The 18,921-nt window shown below is 35.9% G+C and overlaps 1 protein-coding gene across 1 annotated transcript in view; it reads right to left on the bottom strand.

Annotated features, from left to right (window-relative positions):
* Positions 1-1,592: 1,592 nt before the first annotated feature.
* The window catches only part of LOC136043735 (fringe glycosyltransferase-like), a gene marked incomplete at its 3' end in the record, with an annotated part of 40,146 nt that continues 22,817 nt past the window's right edge, over positions 1,593-18,921 (bottom strand). The window contains exons 2-5 of the mRNA XM_065728644.1: positions 18,489-18,537; positions 17,082-17,124; positions 8,253-8,312; positions 1,593-1,740 (exon numbers count right to left, since the gene is read on the bottom strand). Coding sequence (XP_065584716.1) covers positions 1,593-1,740; positions 8,253-8,312; positions 17,082-17,124; positions 18,489-18,537 — 300 coding nt within the window. The remainder of the gene's footprint in view (positions 1,741-8,252; positions 8,313-17,081; positions 17,125-18,488; positions 18,538-18,921) is intronic.

Here is an 18,921-nt window from a genome sequence, read left to right as displayed (position 1 = left end):
CCTTAAATCCTACATTTCTTATCACTTATACTTCTTTAAAATGCAATGTTTTTGAGTTGTTGTAAGTTAAATAATCAATCTGACGCGGTGTAATTATTAAGTCTGAAATAGATTATATATTCATTCAGAAAAAAAGGTAAAAATAAGTTGTTTCTTCCCCTGTTGATTGAAACGATATTTAGTCTTAATCCCTATTAGAAGAAAATGAATATATGATTTGACTTGCAAGACTGACTCAGAATAGAATTAATAAAAACTCATGCCACCGAAACGTGAAAATTTGGATGAAAAAAGGAAAATAACATCCAAGCTACAAGCGACTTGGCTATTGCATTACTAGACCCATAGACACTAACTTTAGGAGAGGGGCAAAGGAACAAAACCCAAGATTAATTAGCACCCCCCCCCCCCCCGAATAAAGGAAACCTTAGAATTATGCAATGAAGTTCAAGTTTTAAATTTCAGCGCATCCACATCTGGCCGAACTCAACACGACTATCCCACCTGGAAATCAATAAAAATTGACGCCCATGACGAGAATTACCACACGATCTGATTTAAAACCCATTCCTAAGGAAGTACAGGTTTTGAGCTCCACGTATCATACACGGTCATCTAGCACACGGTACAGTAGTTGAGGTTTGCGAAATCACGATTTATAATATACTCCTTAGCTTTTCCAGTAAGACACATAGGATTGGCAAGTCTTACTGCGCAGATTGAGAGCAGTACGTGTCGCAAGGTCCCGGCTCCGGAGAGTCTATAACCCTTTTGAGGATACAACCACTTTGGCTAAGGACAAAAGCGTTCATATAAAATTTTTATTGTTATGGGGGTAAACCAGGCAATTATCCCACCTTGAAGACGGGTGGCATACCCCCCCTTCGTAATTGACGGCACTATGGATATTTATTGGATATTTATTATGCCAAAATTAATAGGAGACAAATCACAAAAATAGTTGACACACTTTCTAAAAACTTAAAATCACCAACTACTATAGAACCAAACGCACCACAGTCACCACATGGGAACTTTTATGAATGACTAGAAATGCTATTGTTTAAGAAGACTATAAATCAAATTAATAGCATTTATCAGAAAAGTTGATGGTATCCAATTATGTCACCCCAAAAAAGACCATTAGCAACTTATGCTCCAAATTCACACGATTGGAAATCGAGTATCAGCAGATAAATAATGAAAAATTAACCGTAATTTTCAAAATTATTGATGAACATACTTATTTGTCATGGACACATAGTTAAAATAAATTAAGATGGTGTATGCACATCCACAATGGGGGCCGAGTAAAAAAAATATATATGATATTTAGGAAGAATTATAAAATTATTATGTCAGACCTGGAGGGAGCATCCCTCCCTTCAGATTGGCCCGCCAGCCCCCTCATTGGAAAAACAGAATGCCCAAAGCGAAAAGTGCATCCTTTTCATTTTTAGCCCCCTAGCCCTTTAAAGAGCTAGAAAAAATACACAGCTTTGTTGTATTGAAGTATGATGGACCTCTTAATAGCCTTTATTATGTTACTATTTGGGATTTGGTTCACAGAATAATGGAATATAGTTACTTACAGTTAAATTCTCTCTATTTAATATTTCTAGTGGCGCCCTGATGCTTGGCTTTCCCAGATACCAATCGTCTTGCCAACTCCGTTGTTGAAGAAGTTTCACGAGCTTGGGCACATTGACGTAGTTATCGTCATCAAAGTGACAGAACCACCTAAAAGTATCAAAATCAGTCGTAAAATGACCCCAGCCACAACGCACTAGTAAGTTTTTAGTACACCCAAAAGGCATATATGCATTCATTTTATTGTGTGAGCTTTTCCGCCTCAACCCCCCCCCCCTTCCTAGGAGCCATTCGACCTTAGTAGCCTACATAACTAGAGCTGCTACAGAAATTATTCCCGTAATACGATGTCAAACGTTTCAGAATTATGTTTACTTGTCAGAAAAGGGTCGGAACTACTTCGAAAATGAGCAATTTTTGACTTCACATACATTTCTGGCTTTTTCAGAAATAAAGCGACCGTCCTACTGTCCACCCCCACGGGTGCCCTTGGTTCTTGGAATAGAAATACCATATTTATAGGTAAAATGCAACATAATTTACAAAAAAAGCTTATGTTGAAGGCACCATATGAACATAAAAAGAACAACGTTTTTTGAAAGGGAGGGGCCTAATCCCTCCAGATCCCAAATTCAACGTTAAAGCCCAGCTGCCTCTAACAGATTTTAATACTTTCGTTGAAAACAGGGACATTCTTTTCAGAAAACGTTTAAACATTCTTAACTGCCAATTAATCTATGGCTGTACTGTAGGAAGTTTAGCAGTAGCCTTTGTGTTTGGGATTTAATTACCTTCAATTTTGGAGCAGGAACTGAAAATTCCCTGCCAAATGTTTTCGACTATGGGGATCCCGATAGAAAGTTTGTACCGTATTACGGTCTTTACTAGATTGCACTTCCCGTTGGAATCTGACATTTTTTGTAAACATGGTAATTGGGTTCGATAAGCAATCATTTTTGGAATAAATAATACAGAAGATAGTGCCTTAATCATCATATTTAATCAAGTTTTTCAATGAAAATTAAAGTCAAAATAAAACTAAAACGAGACGACAAAGTCATACAATGACTCAAATTTAAAACGAAGAGAAATTACAATGAATGAATGAACGACTGAAACCAGAAACGAATAGAAATTAAAATCAATAATTACAACAAACGTAAGGATAATGTTTACTTCTAAAGACAAATCAATGAATCCTGAAACTATCAGAAATTGAAGTGAACAATCAAGTTAATTGATTCACTTTGATTCAGACATTGATTTAGTGAAGTTAATTTTAAAGCGAACAGAAATTATCACAAGAATAGAAGTCTACCACCCCTTTAAACCTCCTAAAGGCAGAAGCGTGATTTGCACTTTACCGAAAATGATTTATATTTTGAGCGATGTTTCTTATGTCCTAACAGCAACAAAAACGAAACAACAAAATTATTTCATAGGGCTAATCAAATTTTCAAATAAGAACTATTAAAACTAAGAGTAGATGATCCCCCTTCCACTCTAGAACCCTCTATAGTGACTGAGTGTCATTTAAGTTAAAGACTTTGCAATTTATGACTATTCATGTAAAAATCTTCAAGATAAGGTAAAGGATACGGCATTAGACTTTACAGTCCCTACCGGCGGTGCTGATCTCCGTTTCTTGGCCCTTCAGCCAGGAAGTGCAACGGGGGGGGGGGGCAACCATCCCGTGCTTTCGCACACCCTTCCTGTTTACCTTCCCCATATTTCTCCAAGTACCCATTTAGAGCTGGGTCGACTCTGGCTAAGCTTACAGAGTCACACACTGACGCCCGTCCCAAACTAAACAATTGGGTACACTGGGATTCCAACCCACACCCTCTCAGACAAAGATATCCTGAATCCAGCGTACCAATCCCGTTGAAATATGGCTCTTGACTATTCTTTGAAATTAAAAAAGAAATTGATTTCTATTGGGTGTTTTTGACTGACATACTTTTATTATTTTGTATTTGTAGGGATTTTTGTAAAGTTCTTTTTTTAGTTTTTCTGCTTATGATTTAAAATGCTAGACTGTAATCTAAATTTGGCTAAAATTTGAATAGTCAATTAAAATATCCGATTAGCCTCAATCTTGTAATTTTTTCCTTATAATTTATGCTACAGAATTTTGGGTGAATGAGATGGGTCATTTTTATTCATGCGAATTGAAAATCTACGTAATTTTAGGTCTTCTAAATGGCCGAAGCCATTCTGATCCCCACACTATGGAAACACTTTCATAGGATAGTGTCTCAATTCAATTTTTTTTAGAACCTTTTTATGCTCTATTTTGTTGAGTCTGTGTTTTGTTTCAGTAAATGCATGTCAAGGCTGTTTATAAAAAAAAGGTGTTTTGTTTTCTTGAAAAGAAGGACGTCAAGAATTAATGCAGCCGAATTCGTTTCCTTCATTTTTATCTTATTGGAAGTTCCCTTGGCCCACTTAACGTGTAGTGAAATTTGTAAGCGTCAGCGGGGAAAAACTACAATTTTTTCCTACTAATCGATATAATCAAATTTTGTGTCGAGAGATTGTTCTCCTCATTAAGGACGTTTTGTTCGGTCTGCTTACAATGAGTTTTATTTCGGGGAAAAAGTCTCTTTTTTGCAATTTTCTTGCCTGCTCTAGCCTTTCTTCAATGGGAATGAATATTTTCCTCTCTTTTTTCTTGTGCATTGCTCAAGAGGACACTTGGGTCAAAAAGATCCAAATTTTAAGCCAATCAGCAAAGGAAGTTCTGGTCAGTTCTTGGCCTAATTTCTGGGGACTGAGCCCATGAGCTAGTACTTTATTACATTTGGTCCCAATTGATGAATAGATTGACGGCTGTAAGTTTGGGGAAGAACAAGTATTTGAAGTATTTCCAGGCACTCTTAACACCGTGCTTCCTGTCTTGCCATTAAAAATGTTTGGTGTTCCAACCAGGCAACAATTCTTGAAAGTTGTAAAACAGTTAAAAAAAAATATTTTGGGCCATTTTTGGGTTTAATACTTGGGAGACCCATTCCCCAAATTATAAACAGTTTTTGACCCCTTTTCTCAGGCTCCATTTTACTTTCTGTCGATTTTCGGGGGGAACAAGATTTTCTTTTCAATTTTTTTTTTATTGTGCATTTGGATTCCACGACCCATGGACTCGAGAATATAAACTTCAAGCACATTGAACAAAATTTTGCCCTTCAAAGCCCACTCTTGGGGAGCCCATGTCTCCAAACTAAAATAATTTGTGAACGATTGGCCAAAGGACTTCAGTTTCAAGCCGTTCAGAAAAAACTTTATTGAGCCAAGCCTTTTTTGAGAGGGGACCAATATTTGTCGTATTTTTGTCCTACATTTAGGTCCTCTTAGCCCAAGTTTCGAGCCAATCAGATGAAAACATTTTTAGGCCCATTCTTGGGGCGTCCATTCCCCTAAACAATTTCCCCCACGTCAGATTCTTCGTGGCCCAAGAACTTATGATTGTAAGTATCAATTTGACCAAGGACAAAGTGTTTTTTGGGACCCCTAACAACAAAAAAGAAGTCCATCTTAGTACAGGGAAAGATTCGAACCAATGGAACACCTAAGAGTGGAACCTTTCCCACCATAAAATTATCTATAGAAGATTACCAATTCGCATATTTTACCATCCTCACGCTAAGGACTGGGGGGGGGAGTGTCATGCCAGCCCCAGTGCTGTACTTACTGAGCCCTTTCACAATTTTGAACAAAATCGCTTTCTTTGAATTTTCAACTGATATCATAGGAGGCCATCCAAACGGAAAAAAAATCCAAAAGAGATTCCTTCTTCGATTCCCCGACCGAAAATGGATTTGACCTTTACCAAATCAAAATCCTCACTTCGATCCCTAATACCAGACGGGAAGAAGTATCTAAATGAGTTTAATACAAAAGGGAATAAGCGTATTAAAAAGTGAAAAAATTATAAACACTAGCAGAAATTAAATTTGCCAGTATCGTGGAATCCCACGTGCTTATCACTCAATGTCGCTGAAAATGGAAATCAATGAAGAAAGCTTGTAGTACCATAATCACTATCGAAAAACTTAACTATAATCCATCTTTAACACAATAATTAAAAACAAAAAAGGCATTCAGTTAGGTCGAATTCAAACCCCGGTAATTATGGACTACACTAAACCTTAGGCTATTAATTAACCCAGCTCGAGACATTGATCAATAGATAATAGGAGATAAACAGTATTTAACAAAATGATTGGACCAAGTTAAACAAGGCACTCAGCAGCCCCTACGGTGCATAAGATTGGGGTTTAGGACCCCTAGCAGGATTGAATTCACCTTAAACTTGGTAAACAAAAATATATGAGATATTATTTAATATACCGTTAGTGTTCTAGCTTCTGATGATTGTAGGAATGACTGAATAATCGATTCAAATGACTCTGATTAAAATATTAAACATTAGCAAACACCTTGTTCACTGATCAGTATCAGATCAGAGTATCAGTATCAGTATCAGATTATTATTCAACTTCCGCGAGTCAATTTTTTGCGGAAATTATCAGTCAACAAGGATTGTCACTTGCTCCCCCACAAAAAAAAACACGAAAAACAACTATACACATATTAACGAAGCGTCTTCATTCGAATTTACGAAATAATTTCTAGCTAGTGATCAATTTAATTTGGCAATTCATAAAATTTTAAGTGAATTTTTTGTCAAAACAGGAGCTTCAGTTTATCTTCTTAGCATCAATTATTATAATCTATTTTCCTGTAACCTATTTGGTTTTCAAGATTTTTTTTTTTTTAATCAAAGTGCGCCATTACCTTTTTTCACTAAAGAATAGCTGAAAATATACTAGCCTCCAACAAGCTCGGCTTACAGGACTAAACAACCGATATCAATGCTTGTTAAGAATTTTCTAGTATTAATGAACAAAATGACTGATATTGCAAGTTTTCGTTTTTGTATATAAGGAAATCGTTAATCCTAGTAAAAAAATAGAAACACATTTTTCCGTTTTAATTGAGGGGGGAGTCGAAATCGAGAGCTTTGCACAACCCAATATTGGAGTTTTTATACGAAGAATTACGTATAGTAATAATTATAATGTTTGTATGATTTGAAAGCTCTGCAAACTTACGTCAGTTGGATATTTTCCTCATCTGATGAGGGGATATTTCCCCTCGTTGGATTTGTTCTCTATTTATATATTTTTCGCATTAATTTGCTAAGAAATTTTCAAGATGAGTACATTTTCGAGCCCAGCTACAATGCTCACTGCGTTAAATTAAACTCAATCAAAACATGTTTTTCTAAAAAATATACGATAGGGGACAAATTTCGCATTAGGCTTTCATCTACCGACTAATCATTTAAAAAAAGGTGAAAATATAATACTTTGGTAACAAAATTATGGAAACTACAACAGAAAATAATGGGAAGCAGTTTTAGTTAAAGGTTCTTGTTTTTGAACCTTTAAACATTTAAAAATAAAATTTCTTATTGCCAATATGTCTAGGAGATGTTTATTTAAGGATCCTCAATAGCAGTTCATCATTTCCACCATTGCAAAATATCCCCTTAGATTTGCTAAATCACTGCACAAAAACCGAAAATGTCCCAATCCGTCTCTCTAATAAGTCCATAAGCCCGCGACATAACGCCGGACAAATTTGACATATTAGTGTATTATGTATATACCCCAAGTTGAAATAACTTCACATACTACATATATATATATATATATATATATATATATATATATATATATATATATATATATATATATATATATATATATATATATATATATATATATATAAGTAATACAAGTTTATTACACAAGTAATAAAACTTGGCTTCTTTTCGTAAAAGATTGAAATCTGCAAACTCTATAAATGAATGTTATTGTGGTTAGCTTTAAAGACTGTAATTAGCCTTCATTAAAAATTAGCCAAACAACAAAATCACCCCTTATGCACGTTATGGCGTCTACATCCAAATATATACACTTTGGGTTTCAGTTTTTAAATGAAGCTACTGAAAGGTTATTTGTTAATGCTGTCTTACGATCTCTAATTTATTCAATAAAAGTCTGTAAATGCTGATTTATGCAAAATATATGCAATTAAGAAACATAAGCATATTTTTTTTTCATATGGAAGTAAATGAATCTGAATAACAAATGCGTTGGGTTAATACTCTCTAAAGTAAAACAGACGATATTGTATCTAGAGGTGGACAATAGTTAGTGAGTATATGTAAGTCCTCCTCCTAGATTTACAAGTTCAAAAATAGGTATTTCATAGAAAAATAATCTATTTGGGTATTTTATTTGATTTTTTTTAGAAAAACATACCCCCAAACAATTTTATGAATTGGTGCTACCAAGGCCGTATCTAGGATTTTTTTCGTGGGAGGTGGGGGGCTTCTAAACTAATTTCGGAGAAGGGGGCGCAAAAAACTCATCAAAAATCTGTTTATATTCATTTTTGCTACGTATACAGGTTAGACAAACATTACGGGAGGGTTCGTGCCCCCTAACTATCCTCCCTGGATACGGGCTTGGGTGCCACTGCTATCAATTGGAGTAATTAACAAATGCTTAAAACTGCCACGTATACATTTTTGGGGGGAAGAGAAGAGACGCGCTCGCGTTTGCCCTGGATGGGAATTAATAGTCACTTACTTTCTGTCTGATTCTAAAAAAGCGTCGAATTCTGCTGACATTTTGCAACACAGTGAACGCCTGGAAAGAAATTAGAGAGTAATTAGAAATACAACAAGAAGCGGAAATTATTTTGCAATTACTACGCTTTTTCTGCAATAGTGACGCAAGCCACAAATAGCCTCATATTGCAAAAGTTACGTCTTTTTACAAACTGTCAATCAGCACTTACAAATTACCTAGCCTAAAGAACTCGGTACTGTTTTTAATATTATTAAATAAAAAAACTTTTTTTAAACAAGAGGGGACAGTAAAAAGCTGTCCCCTCCTCACCGCCTCGTTCTTTACGCTAGATATTGACTCTGTCACAACTCTGTTTTTTAAAACAATTAAAATACTTTAGCGTAAAGAGCGAGGCGTTGAGGAGGGGACAACCCCTTTCATATACGGAATAATTTCTATTTGTTTTAAGTTTTAATATCGCTCCTTACTTGCAGTTAAAAAAAATTGTTTTTTATTTAATTTCTGCACGTTTTTGAATTAATGCATGTTTTAATTTTAAAAGTTTTTGTTAGTAATAAACAAATGTACCTTACGAATAAACCTCCGCAACGAACTTCTATATTTGTGTATTTTTATGCCGTATGAGAGGGGGTTCGACCCCTCGTTAATACCTCGCTCTTTACACTAAAGCTTGAATTTTGCCCCAAATCTTTAAGAATGACCCTGAATCACAAAGGCCGTAGAATAAATAGTTGAAATTACTAAGAATACTTTAGCGTAAAGAGCAAGGTATTGTGGAGGAGACAAACCCCCTTATATACGTAATATTTTATGTTCGTTCCGCTCATTACTTCCAGTTGATTTTTTTTATTTTCTCTTTTTTTAAATAATGCTAGAAAATCCTGCGCTCCCTTCATGGATATTCTCTTCCCTCATAAAAATTCTGCGATGGAAATATACTCCCAATAGCCTCCTCCTCCAACTCGCCACCACCCCACGCAAAAAAGTCCCCCCTGAAAACGTCTGAGAAGTTCATAATAATCATTACTATATGTAAACAATGGTCTAGGTTTGTAACTTGCAGCCCTTCCCCTGGGGACTGTGGGGTATTAAGTCATCCCCAAAGACATAGTTATTAGGTTTTTGACTAAGCTGGACAGAATAGATATCTCAAAATTTTGATCCAGTTACTTTGGGGAAAAATATGTGGGGAAGGGGGCCTAGGTGCCCTCCAATTTTTTGGTCACTTAAAAAAGACGCTAGAACTTTTAACTTCCGTTAGAATGAGCCCTCTTGCGGCATTGTAGGACCACTGGGTCGATACGATCACCCCTGGAAAAAACAACAAACAAACAAATAAATAAACACGCGTCCGTGATCTGTCTTCTGGAAAAAAAAATTCCAGATTTTGTAGATAGGAACTTGAAACTTCAACGGTAGGGTTCTCTGATACACTGGATCCAGTGGTTTGATTTTCTTTCAAGATTCTATGACTTTTAGGGGGATGTTTTCCCCTATTTTCTAAAATAAGGCAAATTTTCTCAGATTCGTAACTTTTGATGACTTACTACAGTTCGTTACCATGATCGGTTTGATTATTATTTTTACGTAATAGGTGAAGTTACTACAACCTGGGGTATATACATAACACACGAATATGTCAAATTTGTCTGTCTTTATGACACGGGCTTATGGACTAATTAGAGAAACATTTACAATGTGAAAATTATTTCTGATTAAAAAACCAGAATCAGGAAAGAAGATCTCAGGAAGCTATGTTTATTAATTCATTTATGAATTTCCATTGACATAATCAATCAAACTCATATGACATTTACATATGGAATCAAAGCTTCAATATCAAAAGCCGGATAGTGTGAGAAACAGTTCGCAGTGGGGTGATGGGGATCTGAGTTCTAATCTAAATAATACCCCCTCGTATACATAATAATTCTTGTTTGTTTTAAATTTTAGTATCGCTCTTTAGTTTCATTAAAAAATAAACTTTTCTTTAGTTTTTTTAATATCACACAGTGTTGCCCTAAATGCAAGGAGTGCTACTAATATGCTCGAACAAAACCCTTTAGATCACAAATTAACTTTTGCAGGGCAATACTTCGAGGCCGAGCTCATTATTCTTCCTAATGAAGGGAAATCAGAGGTTGAATTAATAATCACCTGGATATTAATTCAATTCATAAGAAAAATTAAAAGTCTTACATTTTGTGAATAGTAATTTTAAACCTCTCATACTCGTTGAATTTCACTCCATAATTTCCACTATAATTGCACCCCTTCTTAGGGGAGTTTATTTTCTATTTCCAAAATTATACTAATATCAATAATCAGCAATTTAAAATTAACAATTCTGCATATTTAGAATCAGCGTAAATTATATATTTTGTGTGTGCGTATATTATAATAAAAGCCGTATTTTTGAAGTTTGTGTTCCTATAATATTCATAATTAAAGCATTATAATCAATTATAATGCTTTATATTATATTATAATCAAAGCAGCGTTTTTGAAGTTTGTGTTTCTAGAGGCGCTATCATCCTGCAGCAAACATATTGCAAGCAGAGTCTATGAACATTCTGGAAATCTAGGGAGATTAGAGACTAATTTCTACTCCCCCTATTCCAAACCTCTTTCAACTTATCCGGAAGCTCACGAACAGATAGGAGTTTGGGGCATAAAAACGCTTTTTGAGGTTCAAGCATACTCCCCACTGACATGAAAACTCGCCGGCCCTCCTTTATAATGGTTGAAGTGCAATTATACACCGCCGTTCGTAATTTTACCAAGCCTCAAAGGAATTGATTTAGTTAAATGAAGCTTTAAATTAATGTCTACGTGAAATGTAATCTGTTTGTTTTGTATGGATTTCGCACATCTTTAGGGCGGCTGCGCCACCACGCATCATTATTGAGTCTGAACCTGGAAAGTTCAATATTGTCACTCGATGGCTTTTTTTTCTCGCTTTCGGACCATGTTTAGCTCCACAAAATGGCAGAAAACATTACTTTGCTGTGACACAATCTTTTTTGCTACTTAAAGGCAGTAGAACTTTTAATTTCCAGTCGAAAGTCTTTTTTTTGGATTTCATAGGACAATTGGGGAAAAAAAACATGCATCTGTGATCTTTCTTCTTGGGAAAAATATAAAATTCCACATTTTTGTATATAGGTGTTTGAAAACTCCACAGAAGGGATCCCTGATATGCTGAAGTTAGTGGTTTAATTTTCATTAAGATCATACCCCTTTGAGGCGTTTTGCCCCTTTCTCGAAAAAATAAAGCAAATCTTCTCAGGCTCGTATCTTTTGATACGTAACTTCAAACGTTTGTTATCTCTCCATATTCAGGATTATGATAAAAAGCCGATTCTTTTTCTGTAAATATTGTTATCGAAATATCGTTTTATAGAGCTTACCTTACAATTACCCCGCGTGGATCCTAACTTAAAGTTTGTTACCACAAGCTATTTGATTAGTTTGAAGAAAGCTTTTTAAACCCATGCAAAGAGTAACCTAAAACATAAAACCAGCAGAATAAAGACATGTAACAGATCAAGCTTACGAAAAACACAAATTACCATGAATGACTTGGCTATACGTGAATACAGCCGGTGGGTTGCTACATGCAATTTCCCGGAAGTGTCCTTAGACGGTACTCTTGGGCAGAGTAAGCGTCTTCTACGAAGGACTTTACTCAAACCAAGGAGCAATTGTAAGGGACCAAGTAATGTGCATGGTACGTAACGCCAAAACTAAACATGGCCATGAAAAAGTTGTGCCACTTCTGAACAGTAAGCCTACCAAATGACACCGCTCCTTCAAGAAATCAAGTGGAAAGTCGTCAAAACCTACTGCTACGATAGCAGACGATTACTGGGGTATCGTGCTTTAACGCCTTCTTAACCTCTATATGCACTACATTTCCTCTTCTGACTGCCCAGGAAAAAGAGTACGTGCTTAAAGACTGTCCCAATGAAGGTTTAATTGAGCTCAGTGAGTTAGATGTGTACAAGGAGCTGAGAAAAATGAGAACAGGAGTCTCACCTTTTCCTGGCGAAATCCCTACAAAATTTTCCATGAATTTGCTGTCTTCCTTGCCCTACCCCTTTCCACTTTGATTAATCAGTGCTTTGCGTCCGCATTGTTTCCCTCGCTTTGGAAGAAAGCACACATACGTTTCATTCTGACGGTAAACCCACCTAAAGGCTGCGATGACTTGAGATCCATCTCCATAACCCCATGCTTTGCAAAAGCGACGGAATCTTTCATACTTAGCAGCCTAAGAGCTCAAGTGCGTGAATCCATTGACAAATATCAGTACGGAGGACTCTCTAAATGCAGAACTTCCGTCTACCTAGTAAGAATATTCGACCGCATTCTAAAGTCACTAGAGACCCCGGATTGTTTTGTTGATCTAGCTGTGATCGATTTCCGCAAAGCCTTTGACCTTCTATCTCATCTCAGTGCATGCCTTAACTTGAAGCGAATGGGACCCAAGCGAACAGAAGGTATTCACCCTCCACAAAGAAGACACCGACTCCGACTGGAGTGATAACTTGCGGGGCCCCACAAGACACCAATCTTGCAGAAATAACATTTCTCGCTATGATTAACTACATCCTGAGCTAGCATGAAGACAGGTATAAATTTGTGGATGACTTATCTCTCAGGCTTGCTTATCTACTTGAAGGTAATACTCAAGCAGTGTTATTTGTTAGTGACATTTTCGATGAGCTAAATTTCGAGTATAAAGATTCCAATCTAACCATTAATAGTACCAAGTCAAAAATATTCCGGCTGAATTCCCTGAAAAGTGACTTTATCCACCCCTGAAGTCCCATATCCTCTTGTGTCTGAATTGAAAATACTGGGAGTCATTTTCTTCAAAGACTGTACATTTTGCCGCACAGTGCAATTAGGAAGGGTAACAATTCCCTTCAAACACTGACTAAAATGCGTCGTTTCGGTTGCGATGTCAAAAGTCTCCTTCGCGCCTACCATCGCTATGTGCAGCCAGTCTTGGAGTATGCATGTCCTGTGCGGGGCCTTTTCGTGCTAAATACTGCTCACATAATGCACGACCTAGAATCAGTGTATAAAAGGGCAGTTAGGATTACCCTAGGATGTGGTGATATTCCCTACCAAGAAGCATTCAATAAACTTGAAATCCAGTGCCTTGAGCAAAGACTGAGCAATCTCAACATGAGAATTTGGGAAAGCATTGCTGTCAAACCCAACCCACCTTAATATTCTCCCCGCAGATGCTCCACCAAACGGAAAAAAAGACAAAAACTAACTGACACCTATACGTGCAAGAGCATACCGATATTGTAATACACAACATGTAACTAAGTAAATGTTTGTCTATTTTTAAGATGTAATATTGTGCCCTTTTTATGCATTTGTTTAACATGTAATGTTTTTGCAACCGTAAATTACCCAAGAGCTACGAAAGTTGTGAAATAAACCGTTCTCTCTCTTGCCCATGGAACTGCATGGGTTATGCCATCCCTGAATGCACATAGAGTGGAGCTTTTGACTACTGTCAGCAAAATGGCTATTTGGAACGTTTGATCCGATGTCTTGAAAGTAGGCCTACCCGGGTCTAAAAGGGCACAGGAGGTGGATGGCAGAGGCGCCATTTGGACCAAATCTTGGGGTGGGCATAAACTCCATCTTGGGCCCCCCGACTCACTTCGTGTCGCGTAATCATCTAGGAAATGGGCATTTGACAGAACTCGAGAATTTTATTGTGTATCTTACCTACTTTCAAAGTTTACAATAATTAATAGCAAATAGCGTAATTACCCCAAGGGTCGTCAAGTAATTATGTTCTTTGGTTAATAGGAATGCAGTAATTTCAAATCAATTGGACAGAATGGATTATTATGGCCGGCAAAGGGAACTTTGTGGTGGAAGCTTGGGCCCCCTGGAATATCTGGGGTGGGCATTTGCCCACCCCTGACCCCCTCAAATGGCGCCTCTGGTGGATGGTTGCCATTCAATCAGTTTTCGTCCATGAAAAGAGTACTAAGAGTACTAATACATTCAATTTCTTATCGATTGAGTCCCGTCGTAAGTTTCTGCATCCACCCTTTTTATGTAAAGCGGCTAGGGGAAATACACTAAGCCTACTTGGAAGACAGTTCGCTCTTATTAACACTAGTGCGTCGACTCTCTAAAATATTTATAATCAGTGAATTGCTGATAATATTGACAAAATAGATTGACTAAGCCGATAGTAGCGTTCGGTAGTGTTTAAACTATGTAGGTGGATATTGAAAATTCTGACTGTTTGAGAGTAGCATATACCATAACCATACTTTTCATTTAATTTTATCTTAACCAATTTTAATTATCAATTAGTTGATATACAGTGCTTGAGCGTGATTTGTAGATTGCGAATTCCATACCCAGGCACTGTGCATATTTTGTTCCAGAAGTACCTTCAAAGTCTCAAACACCTTTCAACAGATCTACTTGAATGTCACATTTTTCATCAGTCAAGTACTATTGCGTTGAAATTTCAAGTGACAGCTTTGTTTGATTATTTTGAATGAACATCATTGAACAGCAAAACAAATAAATGACAAACACTTGAGGCAGATATTCTTCCCACGAAGCGCATAGAAAGAATGTTGCTATTCAAAGAAAACATTAAATAATATAACCTTTTATTTTTGGGTGGGGGTGGTAGAGTGTTTACACATTAACTGTGAATAATTAAAAATGAGGAAAGATGCCCTTACTTTTGTTGTTTCTAAGGGTGTTGACTTGGAGGCTACAGTTTTGTAGAGTATCATTTGCTTTTTCATTTTTTCGCATGAAGATCATTGCAAAACAAATTAAGAACAAATACTTCAAATCCTTAACACAAAAATTATTAGTCTTAAACTAGGATCAAATACCTTTTAATTACTTCCTCATAAATACAAGTGATAATATTTAAGATTTTTGTGCGAAGCTTAGCCATTCAAAACTAAAAGTATATAGCCTAATAAAGGTACTTGTGTATTATTCAGAACACACTGAATAAGTGAAGTTAGGTTCTTTCGTGAAACAAACTTCGATGCAGGTACATTTTATGAGAAAATCCGGTTTCATAGCCACTAAGACATAAATCAAAGACAAAATGGTAGGTTAGGTTAGAATTCTAAGTTGTAATTTTACAATTTTCCTAATAAAGTATTATATTTTCATCATGTTTTGTTTTATTTCATTAGCTTTATCAAAAGTTCGGGGTATATATTTTGCACATTAAGGGGTGGGGGGGTGTATCGTATCAAATACCTAACTTAACCTAACCTAACCACCTCTATATATAAAATATTTAATCAAAATGTACCTGCATCGTAGTTTGTTTCACGAAAGGACCTAACTTCACTTATTGAGTGTGTTCTGAATAATACAAACAATTTGATATTTTTGGATGACACTACCCCCCCCCCCCCAAAAAAAAAAAAACAAACAAGGCTGCAAAAACCCATCTTTTACTGTAAAGTCCTCATTTATTATTTACAACACATAAACAAAACTATTTGCTACAGTATCATTTGGAAAATATTGCCGATTCAAAAACGTAAAAAAACCTGTTCCATTATCATTAAATTTACTTTTTTTTAGGACTCTTCCCTCTTCATCCCTTGAAAAAAGATCAAGGAGTCTTTTTCCTCCAGCCACCTGTATTATCATACGATCTGCAATTTGCATTTCTGCAACGTATTATGACTTTTTGGATTTGAAAAAGAGGAAGAGTAACAAGTCTAAGAGTATTTCCTCATGGACCTGAAATACATAAATTAAGAAAGTGCAGATTCCATGTGTTAGCATTCACCCTGTGATTAGTTACACCCGTATTATTTTGTCGGTATGATTTTGAAAATTCTTCGGGGAGAGGTGATAACTTTTTCTAAGATAAGGAATGTAAAGAAAGGAAAAAAAATAATGATACTACAAGTTTAATGCAAGTTCAAGTACCAAGGACAACAAAACAAAAACTTTCTTGCACGATCGACCAATCTTAGGTCTATTCGTAATTGAAAACCACGATCACCTAAGATTTTCTTTTTGGCTGTTTCAAAATTACGAAATTTTTTGGGTGACATTTGTCGTCGGTGTTGCCACGTTGAACAATGGAAACAAATAGGCAAAACTTATCAGTTAAATTCGGCAACACTTTTCACCCGTATAAATTCAGTAACATGTTGAATCTCAAATACAAGTAAACCATCAAAGACATTAGCAGCACTGTCATTCATTTAATTAAATCTTATCGTATAGATGTTTTTGTGGTCTCAAATGTGATTTCAGGGAAATTTTTCGCCATGCAGCATGAGGGATCGTTATATACGGTATTTCCGTTCTGCAAAGAGATGACAGAGAAACAATGCATGTACCTTAGCAATTTCAGGTTATACCTACACTGAAATGTAGGATCCCTGGTGGCGCAGTTCCCAGCACGGCCACACAGGTCACACATGCCCAGCGTTGCCATTTTTCAAAGGAAAACTACACATTCTTAAGCTTTTTGGTGTCATATATTTTAGCTTATTTTTTGCTGATTTTTCACCCACGTTTCTTTTCTTAAAATTTGGCACCCTCAACTATCAAAGCTGCATACCGCATATGGAGGTCTTTTCAATTAAAAATTGAATTTCCGATTTTCCTAGTTTTTTAAGATATTTATGGCTGTGTAAGTTCAAATATGTTTCCAATTCATATAACCAGATTTAGTTTTCGCTTGCCTTGTAATTTAGGCATAAAATTAAGAGGAGGGCAATCAAAACTATAAAAATTCTTATTCGGTATTGTAATGTTATAAGAGGAACATACCTGTTATGAGAAGCACTGCAGTTTGTATTGATTAAATGGCCATCTGAAAAAAAAAGGCTATTAAAACTTCAGGTTTGAACAACTAATGAAGAAACATGAGGAAAATAGGGATTGCTCCCACTGTGGATAGCTCAGGGGGGAAACGGTAAAAATGGAAGGTGAAAGTATTTAATCTTTCCCTGCGATTTACATTCAGATGTACGGAGGGGGAATAAAAGTCAACAGGTTTTGTTATTAGCTTCTCTGGAACGATTCTAAGCGCTCAATTCAAAGTAAATCTTAAATACTCAATACTATTTTTCTATTTATTCTGCCGTTTTTAATTTTTTCCTTTTGGCGAGAGTAAAATGAAACTGCATGTCATCACGGCCGGATCTAGAGCAAAATCTTGGGGGGGGGGGCAAATGTGACAAAGGATTGAAAAAAATGAAAAACAGGAAAAAAAAACTAGAAAATAATAGCACTAGAAAAATCTTGGGGGTCTGAGAAACCCCCACACCCAGCCCCGTGGATCCGCATGTACACATCATCAAAACTCAAAGGGAAAAGTAAGAGGGACTGGAATGATTGGAATCAAGAAAAAAATAAATCTATTAGCTTGAAATTTACAAGAAAATGACAAAAAAAAACTCTTGAAGGAAGAACATGAAGATAGAAACAAATATTGCTGCACCAAGAAAGTGTAAAGAACTGACTGACTTTTATAGTATCGGAACATGATGCATTTTTTTTAAATGATTTGATTCGGAGTTATTTGCTAAAATTAACATGAATCATAACTGAAGTAAAATAAGAGGGCAACTGAATCATTAAGAATCTACATTGACTAGGTTCACGTGACAATTTTTGTGAGATTTTAACATTAAAGCAGCTCATTGACTTTAAACTTTCTATGTTAGTGTGAAAACTCGCAGAAAAAAGAATTTACGTAACAAGGGACTTCAGCCATTAAGAAACCAATGTTACTTTGCTAACCAATCGTGAATATCTTTCATTTCATAATTGCCTAAATATAATCAAACATAGCAATTCATTGATTTGCAAATAATTCGCTGAATAAGCGAATTAAAAATATGGACAAGAGTAACATAATTTCGACTGCCACAACTCATGCTGTAATAAGTATTTTTCAATGTTAAGAGTTTCGAAACTACAAAGCAACTTCATTTTTGAACGGGAGGGGGGATAACAGCTGACATATACTAAAATATCTCTGTCTTTATAGTAGGATTTATAATAGAATATACAAATTAGAAAGATTACAGTGAAATCATTTTTCACGTAATCTTACACTTAATTTCATAAAGGGAGGGGAAGGGGCTCGGTAATGACTGAAAAATGCTATTTGAATAAATTTTCTAGACCAAGAATATCCTAAATAATAAACTAGAGATAAAACATATTTACTAGTTTTCTCAGAATATTCAGGATCGTCCGAATCAGTGAAAAACCAAACCTAAAAGTAAAAAAGAATATTAGAAAACAAACGCTTAGAGAATGTTGATTTTATAAACAGACAGGTTTTACTCTTAAGAAGTGGTTTTTCTTTTGAGGGGGGAGGGGGTTGAAAGTGTCCTATGGGACTAACAGTCGAAGTCTTGTAAGAAATCCTGAAAAAAGGTGTATGCTCCTTATACATAAAAGATATAAGATGCGATCTTTTAAGGATAAAATCATCCTGGTAATGTTAAGAAAAATCGTTTAGAATTAACCGTTACTATGGACAGTTCACAAAGTAAATAATAACGGCTACTGCAGTATGATAATGAAGCACCAGCTATTACGGGAGAGTTCAATGGGTCTTCCCGTTGAGGTAGTGCACTTGAAGCCTCAAAAAGCG

The sequence above is a fragment of the Artemia franciscana genome, unplaced genomic scaffold (assembly GCF_032884065.1).
Source record: "Artemia franciscana unplaced genomic scaffold, ASM3288406v1 Scaffold_897, whole genome shotgun sequence".
Classification (NCBI taxonomy): domain Eukaryota; kingdom Metazoa; phylum Arthropoda; class Branchiopoda; order Anostraca; family Artemiidae; genus Artemia; species Artemia franciscana.
Note: the sequence above shows the minus strand (reverse complement) of the source record. Positions and strands in the feature narration are given on the sequence as shown.